Source organism: Corapipo altera, unplaced genomic scaffold, assembly GCF_003945725.1.
Source record: "Corapipo altera isolate COAL_440 unplaced genomic scaffold, ASM394572v1 46, whole genome shotgun sequence".
NCBI lineage: Eukaryota > Metazoa > Chordata > Aves > Passeriformes > Pipridae > Corapipo > Corapipo altera.
In genome coordinates, this window is record NW_020884883.1 from 17629731 (window position 1) to 17646109 (window position 16379).

Below are 16379 nucleotides of genomic sequence, written 5' to 3' on the forward strand. Positions count from 1 at the left end.
ACTCCTTGCACACCACATGCACCAGCCTCCTAACTGCTCACAGCTCTCCAGTTTGGCGGCATTCCCCCTGCATTTGAGGGGAGGAAGGAGCAAAACTGGACACAGTATTTTAGTCATGGGAGTGCCTGGGAGTGGGGAACAACCACTCCCCACGACCTGCTGGCTACTATCCTGCTCAGGCCACCTGGCAGACAGTAAGGTAGTTCATTTCTAAATGCTGGACTATGCATTTGTCTTTTAGGAACACAAGATTTCTGTTGACCAATCCTCCCAATACTACTGCAGCACAGCAATCACCCCTCACCTCATTCACTGTGGGGTTTTTTAGTACCTGATTGTAATCTCAAGCACTTGAAGAAACCAGGGTTACATGATCATCCCTACCTGCCTGTCCTCTTGCTTCCCTCCCAATTCTTTCACATTTGGCTAAAACATGCCAGAAGAGCAGCATCTCAAAATAAGAGCTGTACAATTTTTTTTTTTTTTTTTTGGCAGAGTCAGCACTGAAGCACCCAAATCTCAGTCCTTCCCCAGGAAAAGACTTCAGGACTGCCCCAGCACTCTTGCTCTTATAACCTGATGGCTGGCTAATCACCAACTATGCAGCTTGGAAGCAGCTCCAGCATGTGCTGTGTCTTGCAGCCCTAATTGATAGTAATATGAGGATTGGTATTTGAAGAATTTGAGGAGGGAGCAGAGGACTTACAGGAGGTTATGAAAAGCTGTCTGGGGCAAGGGATACCAGTTGCTGAGGTCAGGATACAAAGCACCCAAAGCAAGTTCATAGAAAGCTAACTCTCACCTCCACTGTTCTCAACACGTTCACTTGAAGGAGTAGCTTGGAATTTAGAACCAGAGGAAATCCCCTTGAAACCTGTCCCCACAGGTTTCACACCTACAGGCAAAACCCTGGTGACCCAACCACACACACACTCAAAAAAAGTAAAATCAAGAGAAAAAAATATCAGCAGTATGACCTCAGCTTCCTTAAAAAACCAAGGTCAGGATTTACCACTTCTGTCGCTGCTCAGAACTGCAGAAGCATCACAGAGCACTGAACAGCAGGATCCAGTGACTCTGGTTTGACAGGAAATCAGCACAGTCTCCTTGCTGCACAGAGATAGCAGGCTGTGTCTTATTCTACTGACAGCACATCTCCTGTTTCATAAACAGCTTTATTTCCTCTTGTATTCACCCAGCCTGAGGCTTTCTCCTACTAGCTGTCTACAGGGCAAGTTTTCTTCTACAATCTACGTATTAGAAGCCATTTACATTACAATCCATATATGTATCTTATAATTCTCTCTCAGGAAGAAAGAGCCATTAAGATTGAAAGAGCAAACTCTCTTCCCACAAAATAAGCATCTAATAAGATGATGAACACACAAAAATTAGAGGAAGCAATTTTATACACTCTTAATTGTGTTTTTAGTTGACAACCACCACACGAGTAACTCACATACAGTCCTATAGCACACGGTGCTACAAGAAATGCCTTCAAGCTCTCCTAGAGCTGCAAAGGGTGTCAGCCAAGACAATTTCCAATTCCCCTACTTCCTTGCACCACATCCTTACCCAGATATTGGTAGGCAGTAAAAGCAGTCCTTGTTATACTTACAGTTCTCATAATGTGAATGTTTTAATGCAATGCTTTTTACTACCATCTTCCACTTCACAAACACTCTCCCCGTGCTGAAAGATGAGGTGTACTTTCATTAACACACAGGTCCAGCAAACAAAGCACATTTGATTTTCCAGAGCAAAACAGCACAGTTCATAATAATTCATGCTTAATAAAAAGACTATATTCTGCTGTTTGCACTTTTCAGGAGGATCTGCTGTCTCCTTATTTACCATACCCACGGGATTAACATCTTTGCTTTTATCTTCATGTCTACAAAAGCCTTGCTCACCTCAGCAATTCCACTGCCCCAAAATGAGAACAGCATCTCATTTCACCTGGCTCCAGGACAGCACAAACTCAGCTGAACACAAAATGTTGTTTGGGACACAGATTTCAAACAAACAGCCCATTCCCACCTGTCAGATGGTCACCTGAAACCCCATGGACACTCCCAGACAACTTGCAAATCCTGCTGAATTTGTCATGTCTCTTACTAAAAACTTTGAACAAAATAATGCTCTTCACTTAACCACTGTGGAACCAAAACAGATGGGCTCTGCTTTTCAGGAATGATGGCTTCAGTCATTTACAGAGAACAGTTTTACAGTGACTCCAACACTCTGAGGCTGAAGGAATGACCCTGCAGTCTCTCCCAACTCACTCCCATACCACTGTTCCCTTGTGCTGGTCTCACAGTTATGCTGCTCCAGGGTGTGTCAGTCCACTCTGCTGCCAAATCAGACACAGCTGGTTCTCCTCTGGTTGGATTCAACTCTGGCCAGCACCTTAAACCAGATCACTGCATGGACACATGATCACTAAATCTGCCAAAAGGGAAAATTAAGGAACACACTGATATCTGCATTATCCAGGGGACTGACCATACCAAGAATTGATGGATCTAGCATTTCTCCTGGCAGTTTGTTCTAGCAATTAATAACTTCCCCGACAGAAATATTCAGATGTCACAAAGAGTGCAAAAAGCAATGTGATTTACCTTAAGTTTTAGGTAGGTTTATTCTAGTTAATCTTGCATTTCTTGGTTTATGACAGTACTAAATAAGCCAAACTTCATAAAAGCATTTAAGTGATGGGAACACTGAAGTCCAGCCCAACGGCAAAAAAAAATCAGGATACAGTAAGGATAGAGGCATATTTTTACATATTGTGTTCAGTTGTCTTCTCCAAACATACACATTACTGAAAAAACCCAAGACCAAAATCCACAGAAATACAAAAGGCACCTCAATTACAAATTCTAGTGGTTTAGGAACTATTTTCTCTATAAAGTTACTATTAAATCAATTTTTAAAAAAGTAAGTTAGAGGTACATTTTAAAAAAAACACTTGGCTGGCTTAAAATGGATGTGGGGTAAAAAAGCATTTTAAAAATGAAGAGAAAAAACCGTGAAATAATCAGTTTGCTGGATCACAAACATTTGAGAGCAATTAATATAGAAGAAACTGATGAAACTTCAGCGTGGATGTAGTGCAAAGTAACTGCAGGTTAAAAGGGAAAAGGAGAAACACTCTCCATTCCCTGGCTCTTGAAATACAGTCCCATCCACTCTCTTCCCCAGGAGCTCACAACTGTGCAGGCAGAGTGAGGCCATTCAGCTGAGAGGATGCCAAACCTGGCTCAGGAGTTTCTTCCCCACCATCCAGCTCATCAGTCACAGCCACCAGAGCCATGGCAAGGTGGAGAGAGGCAGGTACAGCTCTGGCCCTTTGTGGCAGCAGCCTGAAGTTATCTCTGAAGCACAGCCTGAAACTGCACCCACAGGAAGACTTTAGAAGGGACATTACACTCAAAGTAGCCTTAAAACAAATCCATTCATAACTCAAGATACAAGTTCAGAGTTAAGCAATTTTACTTGATGAAAACTAGCGGATTTATTTCTTCAAGCAGCAAAGATGGAGACTTTTATCCCCCAGTCCCAAAGATGCATTGAACAGAAACAACCTGAACCATTCTGAGAAGTTGGCTTTCATATTTTTCCTGAAAAGTGAAACAACAATGCAACTTGGGGGGGGGGGGAGGCAGGTGTGGAACTAAACCCTAAACTAAGGGGAATTAAGGTATACTGGTATGTTACCAATAAATCCACAATTGAACTAAAGAGCTAAAACCAGAAGACAAAAAGTCTCTACCAGGTGTGACTTTGTCAACTGCTGTAACTGCTGCAGCTGACACCACGAAGTAGAATCCACATCCTCCTCCTGCTTCCATTCACTCCTTTTGCCACCATGAGCTTGGTCTGAGTTCTGGAGAGCCAGTCTGGCTGAAAGCTAATTCAGGAAGACAGGAAAGTTTTGGATGATCTGGTTTGTAAAAGGAAGGGAAGAGGACAATGCTCACTAGACAGAGATAAGTGAAGGGTGAGACTTTACTTCAGTGCCAGCTTACAAAGATCAAACTACATATACAGTCAAAACATTTGACTAAGGCTGACCACTCAGTAATTTTATCCAAGAGGTAGAAATTGATGACTTAAGAGACTTCTTTAAATGGTAAGTCAGGCAAGTTTCCAGGAACTCAGGCAAAACTGTGTTATTTAACATTAAAGTAAAAATCATTAGTAACTCCTATCCACAAAAATCTATTCACAGCACTCCAGATCCTGCTGCTGCAGAAGCAAAAATAAATGAGACTACCTAAGACTGCTTAATTCCACAGCTATTTACATATCCCTCTAACAACAAAAAGTATCATGTTTATGGTGATTTACTTACTGTTAAGAAACAGTGTAAGCTTAAGCCATTTAAATAATTTAAAGTAATGCTTTATCTAGCTGTAGCAGTGAAAGTGATAAAATTAGTTTTGAGTTTCTTTAACAATAATGTCAAATGTAAACTCAGTTTACAATCACAAAGCTCTTCAGCACCAACTGGAGAGCTCCAACTGCAGCTCTCACCAGTAACACCACAGGTCATGCAAACTGCTGAAATTAAAGGAAAATGGTTCACTTTTTTTCAATTATTCAAAATATTAGTTCTAATTTATTATGCTGAAAGCAATCCTGCCTAATACCATAAGCACATTATAGGCAATATATATCTCTTTAAGAAAAGTTAACTTAATATTCTAAATGACCTCATATTATATTTTCTCCAGTGTACATCACCCCAAAAGTGGAAAGATTTAACTCATTTGGCAGACAGACACATACTGTGACTTCTCCTGCAGTCTGATTCAGGACTCTGGCAGTGGCAGGTCTTAAATTTTTGTTCAAAAATATCTACAGTGCATCGGTTTTTTTATTCAGGATTTCTGAAAAAGCAGTATTTCACACTGATTTTACAAGAAGAAAGACAATTCTGCATGTGGCTAGAGCAGTAAAACACAATCCCACCCAAAAACATTTGTTGGCATTAGTCAAAGAAAATAAATAGTTGTGCTGGTGCCATATTATTCAAATGAACTGAAGTCTCGAGTTTATGCTAAGAAACACAGTAATTCAGGGCAAAAGGAACAGTTATTTAACACAGCAAGGGATCACTGTAGAAAAGAGGTGACTGAAAAGGCAGCTTCAGTGCTTCAGTCCTGCTTTTAGCAGTGCACCAGGACAGCTACAGGCAGTGTTCATGCAGGGCTGTGCTCACATCAAGACAGGGACAGCGTTGGGGAAAACTGTTTCTCATCACCACATGTCCATGATAAGGGACAGCAGAGGCTCAGGCATTGCCTCCACAGAGAGCTGGGAATATTTTAGATAGTTAGCAAATTCACAGTTCAGAGAAGAGTTAAAAAGGAACATCATGGAAAGGAAAAGTGTCAGAAAAGAAGAAGTAGAATGTAATTTAACTGCATTATAAAATATAGGATGCCAGTTTAAAAAAAAAAAAAGGCAAAAAACCACCCACTTTAAAAGGAACAGAAGAAAAAAGCTAAACCCCTGGCACGAACCAGACACATTTTAAGTGCCCAGGTGGCCATCACAGGTTGGACCAGCTGCTAGAAATCACTACCCCCGAGACCCACGAGCAAGGAATTTCACCTGATTGACTTACCCACTTCTGTCACAATGACTTTAGCCACTTCAAGCACATACATTGCTGCTCTTTCCTAACAAATCATTTTTATCAAGCCAGGCTGGGGAGCTCCCAGAGCAGCAGTCATATGTGACAGCATCTCCAAGGAAGCAAAGTGGATGGAAGAGCAGAGCTATGACAGGTGGAGCGGGACAGACCGGGCAGCTCAGCCCCAGACAGCACAGGGTGCCCAACCACACATTTCCTGTGTTTATGCAACAAAAACCCACTAAGAGAAAAAAAAACCAACCCCAAGCACAGGCAGACAACAGAGAAAGCCAGTGAAGGTAAAGAGAACTCAAGGTATAGATCTGACCTAACTGAAACAAAAACTGTAAGGAAAACAGAAGAAACCAAGATAGCTGAGTCTTGAATAGCACATACACAGTCCTGAACAACTCTCCTCTCAACAAGCTGAAAGTGAAATAAAAATTAAAATAACCATCCAGTAAAGGTGACCATCACCTGGAACGGCTGACACAGGAGGAGTGTAGATGTAGAGAAACTTCTCAGACTGAAGCCACCAATCATCCACCATTTCTCAAAAATACTGTCAGGCAGAGCAAGCAGCAGTTTTTGAAAAAAAATACAAAACCAAAAAAAACCAGACAGACAGAAAAAAAAAAAAACACCAAAAACATACCCTCACATTGAAAAGACATATTTCCCCCACATACACCCATTTATGTTAAACAGGGACTTCCACTGTCACAGGCACTTGTGGCTGGCAAAACCACATTCTTCTTTGTGCCCCTTAGTCCAAGTCCCTCATGGTCCATCCCTATCTATAAAAAAGCTCTGACGAAACCACAAACACCTCTGAGAAAGCCTATAAATTACTGATTGCCAGACCATGGGGTTTTATTTAAAAACAAACCCAACCAACCAAAAAAAAAAAAAAACCACCACCACAACAATCCAAAAAACCAAACAAGAACAACTTTCCATTTCAAACCTGCTTTCCATATCCTTTTCCTCCCTACCAACCCCACAGTAAGGACTCTCAGTGCAGCAGCTCTTCCATTCTTGGAAAAAAAACCTGAAAAGGCAAGAGTTGAGCTGACAGAATCTCTTGCACCTTTTGATGGGATTTCTCTTCTATCTTGACCCAAGCCCAGTATCCATCAACTCTTCCCAGTTACAGTAATTTGGTTTCCCAGTAGTTTAGGCATCTCTCTTCCAGAGGTCAGCTTCACATCATCCTCCCTTACAGTTCTGTCTAGAATAAAGAAATGAAGTAAGAAACCACTTTGCTTAACTTGGCCAGTGCAAGTACAGTTGGCCAGCACTAGGCTCATCCAGAACCCGACTACAGAAAGGTTTGACAACCTGCACTTTTGATTCTGTCATTGTACTCGTCAATAAAGAGTGATTAAAGTTCAACTGGGTATCCCATCTTACATATTTCTTGGTAAAATACCAGCAGGACTGTTCATCTATACTATCCCACTTGCTTGGGGTTGTATGAAGTATTCAATTTTTTTTTGGGGGGGGAGGGAGATTGCTGGGGTTTTGTGGAGTTTTTTGTTTTGTTTTTAAGTCAAACAACAAACCCTGAAGGAATCTTCTAATAGGTTCTTCTAATACTACTAGTGAATACTGAAGCAATCTGCCACTGTCTCCACAACAGTATGTTAAAAGCATTCAGTTCAGTCTGCTTACAAAAACCTTCTAAGATTGTTTTCTGTTGCCAACACGAAGGTGAAGAAAGCAAGAGGCTTCACACAAGTTTAATGTTCAATGAACTTACTCTGTAGATCAAACAGATTTATACTTATTCTGTTGGCAATGAAGAAGTATGTCTGGCTTCCCAAAGTATTCCAAAATTACAAAATTGTCTGAAGATCAAATGCAGAAAAATTCAAATGTACTGACTCATGGGAACCAAAAATCAAAGCTTGTAAAAATTTTTGGAAATCAAAAAGGAGGGTACATGCATATAGCTTAGAAGATATTGACAAGAGTTCAGTAGATTTCAGTGTTCCACTGTGGCAATTCATCAATTGTTGTTGTAAGATTTCTTTCTTAGTTGTAAAACTATAGAACGATTGGCTGCAAAGGGACTCTAAAATTTAGCTCAACCTTCCTGTTAACATGGAAGTTATACAGTCAAACCATTTCTTAACTAAAATTAGGCCAAGTACCAGTTATTGAGCCATATAAGTAAGCAGATGTTACAATGCACCAATACACAGAACTCTACTTCTCTCCAAGTGGATATTAACCCAAGACAGCAAAAGACAATTCAAGCAAATGAAGTCTTTTTCCTCTAGAACATCTGAATATATTTTTTCCCTTTAAATAATCTGCTCCTCTAGCTGTTTGTGGAGTCATATATTGAATCCACATGATTAATCCAGTACAGAAGGCAAAGAATGGTAATGACAGAGCTCAAGTGTGTCAGTGGGCATTACCAGTAACTTCACATGGTCTCGTGTGTGTCACCTCTGACAACATCCTCCTCCCCATCCTTCGGGTGCCTGAGTGACACGTGCTCCTGAAACACTAATTTCCAGCTACTAAAAGAACACAAAAGAACCTGTTCCAAGGCATTCTGTACTTCTGCCCTTCTCCTTTTGGTTCCCCCAGAGTCACACTGCCCCGTTCTTACTTCTCCATAGATCTCAGAAACCCCTGAGTCTGCCAGAGATACTCAACACTCCCCTCTAAGCCACCTCTCACATGTAAAATCTCTTCATCAAACTGACATAAAAGGCAAACAATCTCTTATCAAGAACCAGCTCTGCCATGACGCCAGTAATAAAATAATCAACTGATGACTTCTCAAGGTAAAACGTGAGGCCACCACTGAACACAGTGAGTGCAGGGCAAGCTACAGTTAGTTCTTTTCCGCTCTTATTTTTAGAGATATACCTTCCTCCCTGCTTTAGATCACAAGAAAGCAACGTTTGGAAATCTGAATAAAGGACAACACCTTCAGAGAAAATCTGTTTAAAAGGCTCTAGGATTATTCCACAATCCTTTACAGAGGTTTGCCCGCGTTCTGGCAGGAATTGTTCTCTAACTGCACAGACACACAAATTGTTATGGTTAGAATAACCCACGCAATAACAATACTTGACACAGTGTGTGCACCCACTCAATTCAGTCGCCTCTGCAGCAGTAATAACATGCTCATTACTGTCATCAGAAAAGGACTGCCTTAAGAAAAGGAAACTTAAGGAAAAAATAGAATGTATACATTGTAAAAAAATATATATACATTAAAAACAATGTATACATTGTTTTATACCACACAATAATCACAAACTAGACTCAGTCCCTTCTGAAGTCTTATACAGTATTTCTAACTATAGTAATAAACTATACTAATGGTTTTAATAACCCAGACACACCATATGTAAATCCTGAGGTATTCACATTTCATCATGGCAGTCTGACTTCAAAATGTTTAATTAGCACACTAAACTTTTATGCTTCAGGAATTATCATCACAAGTCACTGCAATGACCTGGACGGACACTTCTCACTTGCAAATAAGAGAACACAGCCCAGAAAGAAATAAACAGCAAGTCTTACCTATTCTGAACAATCACAAAAAGTGAGTTCTTTAGAGTTTGCTTTGTATCAGAACTTAAAACACGCATTCCACCTTATAGCTTCAGACTTTACTTTCAGTGTGCTTTGGCCACATCAGGCTACTTTCACCGAGATGAAAACACTGAAAGCCCATCTTAGTAATCAGCAGAAAACAAGTCAAGAGGAGCTTTTATCGCTCCAGTAACAGCACGTTTGATCTGCACACCCTCTTCAATTTTATGGGGATAAAGACGGAGATAAAGGAGAGCTATCCAAAACCCAGGTATCCTTACACTTAAAAAGCTTAAATCCCGCTCTAAACCAGCACATTTGCACACAGCAGCATAAGCACACACTGTCACACGTACCCCTCCAGAGCACATGGAGATAATGTTACACAGGACGGAGAGCAAGGGGTGCGACAGGAGTGGAGATATCAAAGACAAACAAAATGGTCAGTGGACCTTTCTGAACATCAGTGGGGGCACTGCCTCTAAGGAAGGAGAGCTCTGCGGAGCGGTGTTTAAGTCACTCATTCATACCTCCCCACGCCGACGCTCTCCCATTAAAAACCAGACCCAGCACAACCGACTGCTTCCAGCGTAAACCTGACCCTGCACATCACGAACACAGCAACTCTCCTGGTCGCTGAGCACTCGCTCTCTTTAAGCCAACACCTCGGTGAAGAAACGGGTGAAGGTGCAGCTCAAACTGAAGCAGAGTAGGGAAAAAAAAAAAAAAAGGCGAAAGAAGGGCTGGATGTAACCACAGAAACTTTATTCTGCAACTAGCGCCGGGTCAGCGTTCGCTGTTACTCCTCGCTCTCCCCACCGAAACCCAGGGAACCCGCAGCCCCCCGGGACCTTCCGGACCGGCCTCTGACCGGAGCGATCGCTCAGCGAGCACCTGCGGGCACCTGCCGGGCCCCGCAGCTCCTCCCCCGGGGCACACCGGGGGCTGCCCCGGGCCCCGCGCCCTCCCCTCACCCCAAGCGCTCCCCCGGGGGAGGCGGGAGGAGGGGTCCGGTCCCGCCGCGCTCACTCACCCATGCTGCGCCCGCCCGCCCGGGCTCGGCGGAGCGGCTCCGCGTCCCTCCGACGCGCTCAAGCCGGGCACGGCGGCTCCATCCGCGGGCGCTACGGGCGTGGAAGGGGCGGCTCCGAGCCGCGGGCGGCCCGGGGCAGAGGGGCTGCTCGCCCGTCCCGTCGCTCCCGTCGCTCCCACCGCCGCCCCAGCCGCGCTCAGGCAGCGCCAGCGCCAGGCCCGCCCCCGCCCCGCCCGCGGCGGGGGGCGCCAAGTCCCGCGAGAGCCGCGCGCCGCCCCCGCCCCCACGCCGTTGCCAGGCGGGGGTGACGTCACCGTCGCGGCACCGCCCCCGCGCGGGGAGGTGGCACCGCCCCCGTCATCGGCCGCCCCCAGCCCCGTTGGTGGGGCAGCGTTCTCAGCCCTCACGTCGCCGTCATCACCCTCCTCACAGCCCCTCCTCAGTCCTCACAGCCCCCTCACAGCCCCTCATCACACCCCTCACATCCCCCTCACAGCCCCCTCATCACTCTCTTCACAGGTCCCCCTCACACTCCCTTACACTCCCTCACACCTCCCAGAGCCCCTTTCATCCCCTCACAGAATCACAGAATGGTTCAGGTCAGAAGAGGCCACAGTGGGTCATCCGGTGCAACCTCCCTTCTCAAGCAGGGTCATCCGAGAGCACTTGGCACAGGATTGCATCCAGGTGTTTCTGGAGTATCTCCAGTGAGGGAGACTCCACACCCTCTCTGGGCAACCTGCTTCACTGCTCAGTCACTGTACAGGAAAGAAGTTCTTCTTCGTGTTCAGGTGGAACTTCCTGGGCCTGTGCCCATGGCCTCTTGTCCCATTGCTGGACACCCCTGAGCAGAGCCTGGTCCATCCTCTGCTCCCTCCCTGCAGACCCTGACAGACATGAATGAGTCCCCTTTGAGTGTCTCTTCTGGAAGCTGAGCAAGCCAGCTCCCTCAGCCCTTCCTCCTAAGAGAGATGCTCCAATCCCTTCATCATCTTTGTCACCCTTTGCTGGACCTGCTCCAGGAGCTCCATGTCTCTCTTGTCCTGAGGAGCCCAGAGCTGGACACAGCACTCCAGATGTGCCTCAATGGGGTTGATTAGAGGGGCAGGATCCCATCCCTTGACCTGCTGGCAATGCTGTTCCTAATGCACACCTGGATTCCATTGGCCTTTTGGCTCATGGACAGAACCAACCCCCTCACTGCTGAGGCCGCCCCCCATCCCTACCCACTCACTGTAAGAGCCCCCCTTTTCCTTGGGGTCTGGAGCACAAGTCCAACAAGGAGCGGCTGAGAGAGCTGGGAGGATTCAGCCTGGAGAAAAGGAGACTCAGGAGTGACCTTATCATTCTCTACAATTACCTGGAAGGAGGTTGTAGCCAGGTGGGAGCCAGTCTCTTCTTGCAGGCAACCAGCAATAGGACAAGAGGGCATATTCCTCTACTGTGCCAGGGGAGATTTAGGTTGGATATTAGGAGAAATTTCTTCACAGAAGGGGAGATTAGACATTGGATTGGGTTCCCCAGAGATGGTGGAGTCACCATCCCTGGAGGGATGTCCAGCAAAGACTGGACGTGGCACTCAGTGCCATGGTCTAGCTGGTGGTGTTTGGTCATGGGTTGAACTTGATGATCTCAGAGGTCTTTTCCAACATAATTGATTCTGTGATTCTATGATTCTTCCTTGGCTGGCTCAGAGTGAGATGCCCCACTGCTGCCCCACTTCTCAGTCCCTCTTGTGGAGCCACCCCTACCTGAGGGGTAATGCCCATCTGCCCACCTGAGGTGGGATCTCTGTCCACAGCCCCCCACGAGCAGAACTGCCTCAAAGCCCCTCAGCAAACCCCACCCTGATGAGGCCCTTGGGTTGCCCCCTGCACCCGGGGTCTTCTCCACCTTCTCCCACAGCAGCCTCTGACCTTACCCAAAACCACCACCCTGGGAAGCCCCTTTTAGTCAGAGAAGTGAAGATTTAGGGGCTGTTGTGGCTGCAGGGGCAGCAGGGGCACCTTCCACTGGCCCATGGAAGGTGACATGAAGGGAGACCTGGGGAGGAGAGTGGCCACGTCCCCTTGGCTAACCTCAGGAACCTCATGCACACGTTTGTGGGCTCATGCATTGCTTCTGAAGACTTTTTAGGGTAAGGGTATTTTTTTTTTGTTGGAATTTTTTATCACTTCAGAGATGTACTCAGGAAAGTGCCCCAAGCTATATCAGGCTTTCACTGCTTAGGTTTTTGTGGGAAACTCAGGAATGAGTGAAATGACTACTTAGAATTGAAGTGATTTAAAGAAAAAACCCTGACCCTGAGGCCAAAGGGACAAGTAAACATGGTCTGGTTTTGATGAAAATCAGGGAATATAACACAGCAGGGCTCTCAGAAATGAAAATATTCTGTCTTCCCTGCTGCAGACATCCTTTTATGAGTGGTTCAAAATGAGCCGTTTCAGCCAAACTCAGGACAAAATTAGCCTGAAAAGAATGTCAAGTATTTCCAGGAGTCAGCTTTTGCTTAGCATCTTTCTCATGGCACATAAACAGAAAATGAGTCAGATAATGAGCAATAAAGACAAAATGTGAAATCCAAGTGTATAAACAAGCATATACCACAGTGTATTATGCTATTTTATCTGTTTCACCATACTTTGAGGCAGGCTGATTCCATTTTTTTTGACAGCAGAACTGGTAATGTACAAGTCAGTCAGAATTTCCTTGAAGCAGGTGCAGTGTTTAATGCTGATCAATGGCCACATGATTCTCCCCTTAAAAGGAATATCTATTTTTTATAAAAATACAACCTTCCTGCACCCCCAGCTTTACAGTACTGAATTAATTTACAAAATTCAGAAAATAAGTTCCATAAAGATGAATTATACTCATCTGTCTGCTGTATCATTTTTTTCTACTTCCTTTGTAGAGCTACTTCAAAAAAAAAAAGGATAAAGGATGAGAGGAACTATAAATTTCATCTGATTTTTAACTTCTTTAACCCTGCCACAAAGCTAAGTGTGCAGGAATGAGAGGTGAAACAAGAAATGTACACAGTGTACATGCTTACAGAGTGTTGAAGGAGCTCCATGTAGCCTCCTTTCTGGAACCTGGTCTGAACTGGGGCAAAGTCTCATTCCAGTTCACATTCACTCACACTGACATAAAGGTACCTCTGGCCCTCCCCTCAGCCTAGAACATTCTGGAGAGCAAAGCCCTGGTTCTTGGTTCTTATGCTGTGGACTAGCAAGACATTGTTTTGAAATTCTGTTTTATTTCCACATGCCTTGATAACTGTGACCAGGGCTGGCTCAAAGCTGCTTAGCAGTCTGAGTACAAAACCTGAATTTTATTCCAAGTCCATCATGCACCAGCATCCCACTGGTCCTGTGCATCCCCTTCCAGTACCAGCAAGGCAGAAATGGGGCATCTCCTGAGTGAGCCCCTGTGGCTGCTGAGTCCAAGAGTCTCTTCCTCTGTGGATGACTGGCTGATGCTGCTGAATCCATCGCCTACAGCCCTGCACAGTTTTCTGTCTGAAGCTGGGGCTGTGGTCCGTGAGGTGTGTGGCACTGACAGTTGTGTCTGCCTCGTGCTTCATTGAGTCTGACACAGTTCCACTGCACTGAGAAGCTGCTGGTGTGTGACTCAGAGCAGCACGGGGACCCATATTTAGCACCCTCGTATGAGTTGACAGTTATAATACATGTAAGGAAAATACATCTGTGCCAGGCTATTAACTCTTTTGGCTCAACTGTTAAACCACATGACTACTTCATTTCTTTTCTATAGCTCTATGTCTGGTGTCATGTGCTAAATGCTTATTTACCAATAATTGCCTTCCAAATTACCTACAGTGAGTTCCTTCCTCACTTTTAACCTCAGTAAAAGCTGAAAACATTTAACGAGCCATTTTCCCTTAGGTATTAGGCCATGATTGGTATTTATGCAGTCCTCTGAAATTATAGTTTTGCTCTTACACTGGTAGATACACAGGAAACACTGGATCTTCCTTTTTATTTAATTTCTTCTTTCAGTTCAAGCAGAATGTAGAGCATTGATATTCTGATGCTACGGAACCATAAAAGTGTGTATTTGTCTCAGAGTGTTTTCAAATCCAATTAGATTTCACAAAATAACATTATTTTCTCACTAATTTGTTCAACTGACCTTTTAAAAATGAAAGCTTAGCTATTTAAATGCTTTATGACTGAGCTAAATAGAATATCTGAATTTCTTGCTCACTTTTGGGAGAGGAAGAGTTGTGACATGTTTGCAGATCAAGATAGCATTCACTCTTGACGTCAGTAACTGCTATCATTTTGTTTTACAAGAGAGATTGTTGTATATAGCCTGGTATGCAGGTTTATAACACAAAATAAGAATGATACAATTTGTCACCACCAGAGCTGATTTTTTTTCCCTCACAAAAAACCTAGGAATAATAAGAGACTCTTTCCCTAGTACTGCTACAGTGAACATTTCACTTGAACTTTTTTTGCCACTCTGGTTATCTTAAAAGTACTCCACTATTTCCAAATAAAGAAACCTAAACCCAGAACTTTCAAAACTTGTCTCTCGAGCACAAAAAAATAAAGGAACTGACTTTTTTTTTTCCAAAAAATCATGTGTCAGCTGTTAACGTGTTGCGGTTTCACACACATTTGAGTGACACATGCACTGCAATAATTGCACATTCCCCTTTAACCAAATAGTTTGCTCCCAAACATTCCAACTGAGTAGATTTTCCATGATTTAATTCTCCATTGCATTTTTCGTTGCAGCATCTTCTTGCACAATAATACCTCTAAAAATTGGTTGGAAGCAAACAGTCTCGAGCACTAAGGAGTTAAACAATCTAGACTGTAAAATTTCACCTTTTTGTTTTCAGCAGCAGTTCCCATCACGTAACATAACATCACTAAAAAAATAGACAGGTTTGTGTTTCAGAAGTGTAGCAATTATTTGGATGAGAAAACTCCCTCTGCTGGTTTGAAAAAGCAGTAGATATATTTCATGTAAAAACAAACAAACTGTGGGAAAGTATTCATTCAGCACACACAGTATTTTTCCCTTCACTGCATAACAGTAGAGAGTGAAACTGTTTATTCCACAGAATGAGGCACAACTCTTTAAAAATGAAATTAAAAAAAAAAAAAAAACAAGGAGAGAAAATATAAAAGCACAGAGCAGTTGTTTGGCTGGTTTGGACATAAAAGCTATATCAAAATGTAGATTTTCAAGGAGGAGGCAAATTAAGCTTGAGGAAAATTAAGCTTGCCCACTGACATTTAACCTATTCTTTTAACTATTGGGGGTTTGCATTATGTTAAGAAGCAAAAGGAACTTCATCTTTCTTTTCTTCCTACCTCCTTCAGACAGTTCATTATTAGGAGCTATACAGAAGCTGGACCTTTTGCAACTACAGCACAGCTCCCCCCATTCAGGTAAAGAGTTCCTTGTCATCTCTCTTGCAGGTGGTTGATAAAGAAGGATGAAATACTGTGTTCCTACACACAGCTGCTGATACTAAGGAATTTGGAGTGCCAGTTTTCAGGCTATCAAAGCAGTCATGCTCTAGTGCTGTATTTTTCAAACCATGGAGTGTGGATCAATACTGATCTATAAGACGAGTCAGGAGCTGATCAGCAAAATAACTGGAAATGGTTTGTAAACCAACTTTGTAAACACTTTGCACTGTCCCACATTGAACGAGCAAACAACCAAAATGAGGAAAGTCATGTGGACACTGGAAGCTTTTCCTAATTTGATTTGTCTATAACTGGAAACTGTTGTGGCAACACCACAAACTTGGTTTGTTGTTTATTGGTAAACTCTTGATTGAAAAGGTTGAGGAACATCAGGCAGCGGAAACAAATTCCTCCGTGCTTTGTTTCAAGTTTAACCACTCTTGATCTCTTTCCTCCATCGTCATCAACCACTTCAGTCGATCCCTTTCTCTTCTCCATAGTCAGTTCTAGCCTTGAGTAGCAAGTGCTGTTCCTTTTCCATGTGTTATTTTTTTCCACATGCCAAAAACTCCTGTACTTTACTATATTTGAAGGGAGCCAGGACAAGGTTCTGTGGCCTCGTTGTGTCGTACAAAAATGCATCCTTCAAATAGGACCCAATGTTGATTAAAACCTTATTATA

The 16379-nt window shown here is 43.6% G+C and overlaps 1 protein-coding gene and 1 long non-coding RNA gene across 3 annotated transcripts in view; one reads left to right on the forward strand and one right to left on the reverse strand.

The window, feature by feature from the left end:
• CD2AP (CD2 associated protein) overlaps positions 1 to 10321 on the reverse strand; it is an 81086-nt gene extending 70765 nt beyond the window's left edge. The window contains exon 1 of one of the 2 annotated variants that reach the window (XM_027641075.1): positions 10242 to 10318. In XM_027641075.1, coding sequence (XP_027496876.1) covers positions 10242 to 10245 — 4 coding nt within the window. In that variant the 5' untranslated portion in view covers positions 10246 to 10318. Of the gene's footprint in view, positions 1 to 10241 lie in introns of both variants that reach the window. The other variant, XM_027641076.1, reaches the window with a different exon arrangement.
• A 451-nt stretch (positions 10322 to 10772) lies between these two features.
• The window catches only part of LOC113946122, a 15231-nt gene continuing 9624 nt past the window's right edge, over positions 10773 to 16379 (forward strand). The window contains exon 1 of the long non-coding RNA XR_003527295.1: positions 10773 to 10840. This is a non-coding gene — a long non-coding RNA (uncharacterized LOC113946122). The remainder of the gene's footprint in view (positions 10841 to 16379) is intronic.